Source organism: Penaeus vannamei, chromosome 23 (genome assembly GCF_042767895.1).
Source record: "Penaeus vannamei isolate JL-2024 chromosome 23, ASM4276789v1, whole genome shotgun sequence".
NCBI lineage: Eukaryota > Metazoa > Arthropoda > Malacostraca > Decapoda > Penaeidae > Penaeus > Penaeus vannamei.
The window spans coordinates 6,037,564-6,040,063 of NC_091571.1; the positions used below are offsets into that span (position 1 = coordinate 6,037,564).

General features: G+C 39.7%; 1 protein-coding gene across 2 annotated transcripts in view; it reads right to left on the reverse strand.

Moving 5' to 3' along the window:
* Window positions 1-2,500, reverse strand: part of LOC113804622 (glucose dehydrogenase [FAD, quinone]) — an 11,357-nt gene that overhangs the window by 4,327 nt on the left and 4,530 nt on the right. For both annotated transcript variants that reach the window (XR_011399511.1, XM_027355514.2), the window contains exons 6-7: window positions 1,232-1,288; window positions 626-739 (exon numbers count right to left, since the gene is read on the reverse strand). Coding sequence is in view for 1 of the 2 variants with exons in the window: in XM_027355514.2 (XP_027211315.2) it covers window positions 626-739; window positions 1,232-1,288 (171 nt within the window). In the remaining variant the exon portion in view is untranslated. The remainder of the gene's footprint in view (window positions 1-625; window positions 740-1,231; window positions 1,289-2,500) is intronic.

Consider the following 2,500-nt stretch of genomic DNA (forward strand, 5'->3'; position numbering starts at 1 on the left):
TCTTTCTCTCTCTGTGTGTGTATGTATGTGCGTGCGTGCGTGCATGTGTGCGTTTGTGTGTGTGTGTGTATGGACACATGTATATATACATATATACGTACATTCACACATATATGCTCGGAGCCCTGTAATCCGTTGCACCTTCGATTACTTTATTCGTTCTTCCCTCAAGACTTTGTTGAAAGCGACGAAAATTTTCCCGCCCTCCGCGATCGAAATTTCCCGCGCGGTGACGAGGTGTGGGCGGGAACGGAACGTGACGGAGAAGTACCGAGATTCCGTACCGTTCCCCGTCGCCGAAACGTTCCCATGTTCAATGTTCAATGTTCAAGCGCGCGTCATTGGCCGTAAATTAAAATCGCTTTTGATTTCGGATTACACGATTCTGCGCTGAAAGGAAAGTTAGAAGAGACGATCGGCTCGCCAACACTTACAATGCGCGTTGTAGAAAATGTAAAAAAATCACAACCATTCACCCTCTTGCATTCAATTCCTCCTTCATAAACAATATATATATAGGCATACATACATACATACATTTACATATGTACTTATAATCTCCACGCTGAGTTTTAATCACGAAAGCAAAACCGAAAAACAAAACAGTGAGAGCGAAGCAACAGACCTTGTGGTGTTTCAGATGCGGCGAAGGACCGACTCCAGACAACATTAAGAGTTTCGGAGACGCCAGGGCGCCAGCTGACACGATAACTTCCTTTTTGGCATAAGCTGTATATACCTGAAATATGAAATAAATATATTTTTTTCTTGTGTTGTTTTGATGAGTAAATCCACTACAATTTATAAACAGTTTGTTTATTTTTTCTAGGTAATTCTTCATATCATAACAAGTACAAAAACATACTTCGTTTTCTTAAATTCCTTTTCCATTTATTTCAAAGGTAATTGTGTATAGCTTTATATGATTGGATTTCGCCTCATTATAGACTGAGTAATCAAATCTTTAAATATTGTAGGCCTATTTTGTGTAGGTTTATTGGTACTAAGTGGTATTTGTTCTAATATAACCAATCAAGAACACTACAAGCATGGCCAGACGACCACAAAGTATATATACTTATACACTTTCATTTTGCACTAGATCTGTTTGTATTTAGACACACATTTTTGTGTTCAGAATATTATTACATTTTGCCTGTTTATAGTAATCCCAAATAGCATGGTTATGCAAGTGCGACTTAGCTCTTAGAAAGTTGAATTAAATACTCACTCTTCCTCTGTAATTGTACTGCACGCCAATTGCTCTTTTATGCTTGTTGAATAAGACCTGTAATAGGATGTTTGTATTACATATGATTTTCTTACAATGGTTTTGTATTTTGTCATGTTTATTTGACGGGAAATTATGAAGTAATTAGTATCCATGTTATAGAAAATGACGTAAAATATGTATTAAGTATAATGTATAAGCTTTCCATCGTACGAGTTAACATAAGAAGGATTACATCAGGTTTCTGGTTTCAATTCTTAAAAATCATGTACAATGGGACGATAAAAAATATTTGAATTCAAGTTCTTTCACGTTTTGTACATTTTGTTCTCAGATCCAGATTTTCTGAGAGTAAGTTCTTTGGAAGTGATGGAAGGGAAGAGAGAAGAAGTGATGGAAGGGAAGAGAGAAGAAGTGATGATGGAAGGGAAGAGAGAAGTGATGATGGAAGGGAAGAGAGAAGAAGTGATGATGGAAGGGAAGAGAGAAGAAGTGATGGAAGGGAAGAGAGAAGAAGTGATGGAAGGGAAGAGAGAAGTGATGGAAGGGAAGAGAGAAGAAGGGATGGAAGTGATGGAAGGGAAGAGAGAAGAAGTGATGGAAGGGAAGAGAGAAGAAGTGATGGAAGGGAAGAGAGAAGAAGTGATGGAAGGGAAGAGAGAAGAAGTGATGGAAGGGAAGAGAGAAGAAGTGATGGAAGGGAAGAGAGAAGAATTGATGGAAGGGAAGAGAGAAGAAGTGATGGAAGGGAAGAGAGAAGAATTGATGGAAGGGAAGAGAGAAGAAGTGATGGAAGGGAAGAGAGAAGAAGTGATGGAAGGGAAGAGAGAAGAAGTGATGGAAGGGAAGAGAGAAGAAGTGATGGAAGGGAAGAGAGAAGAAGTGATGGAAGGGAAGAGAGAAGAAGTGATGGAAGGGAAGAGAGAAGTGATGGAAGGGAAGAGAGAAGAAGTGATGGAAGTGATGGAAGGGAAGAGAGAAGAAGTGATGGAAGGGAAGAGAGAAGAAGTGATGGAAGGGAAGAGAGAAGAAGTGATGGAAGGGAAGAGAGAAGAAGTGATGGAAGGGAAGAGAGAAGAAGTGATGGAAGGGAAGAGAGAAGAAGTGATGGAAGGGAAGAGAGAAGAAGTGATGGAAGGGAAGAGAGAAGAATTGATGGAAGGGAAGAGAGAAGAAGTGATGGAAGGGAAGAGAGAAGAAGTGATGGAAGGGAAGAGAGAAGAAGTGATGGAAGGGAAGAGAGAAGAAGTGATGGAAGGGAAGAGAAGA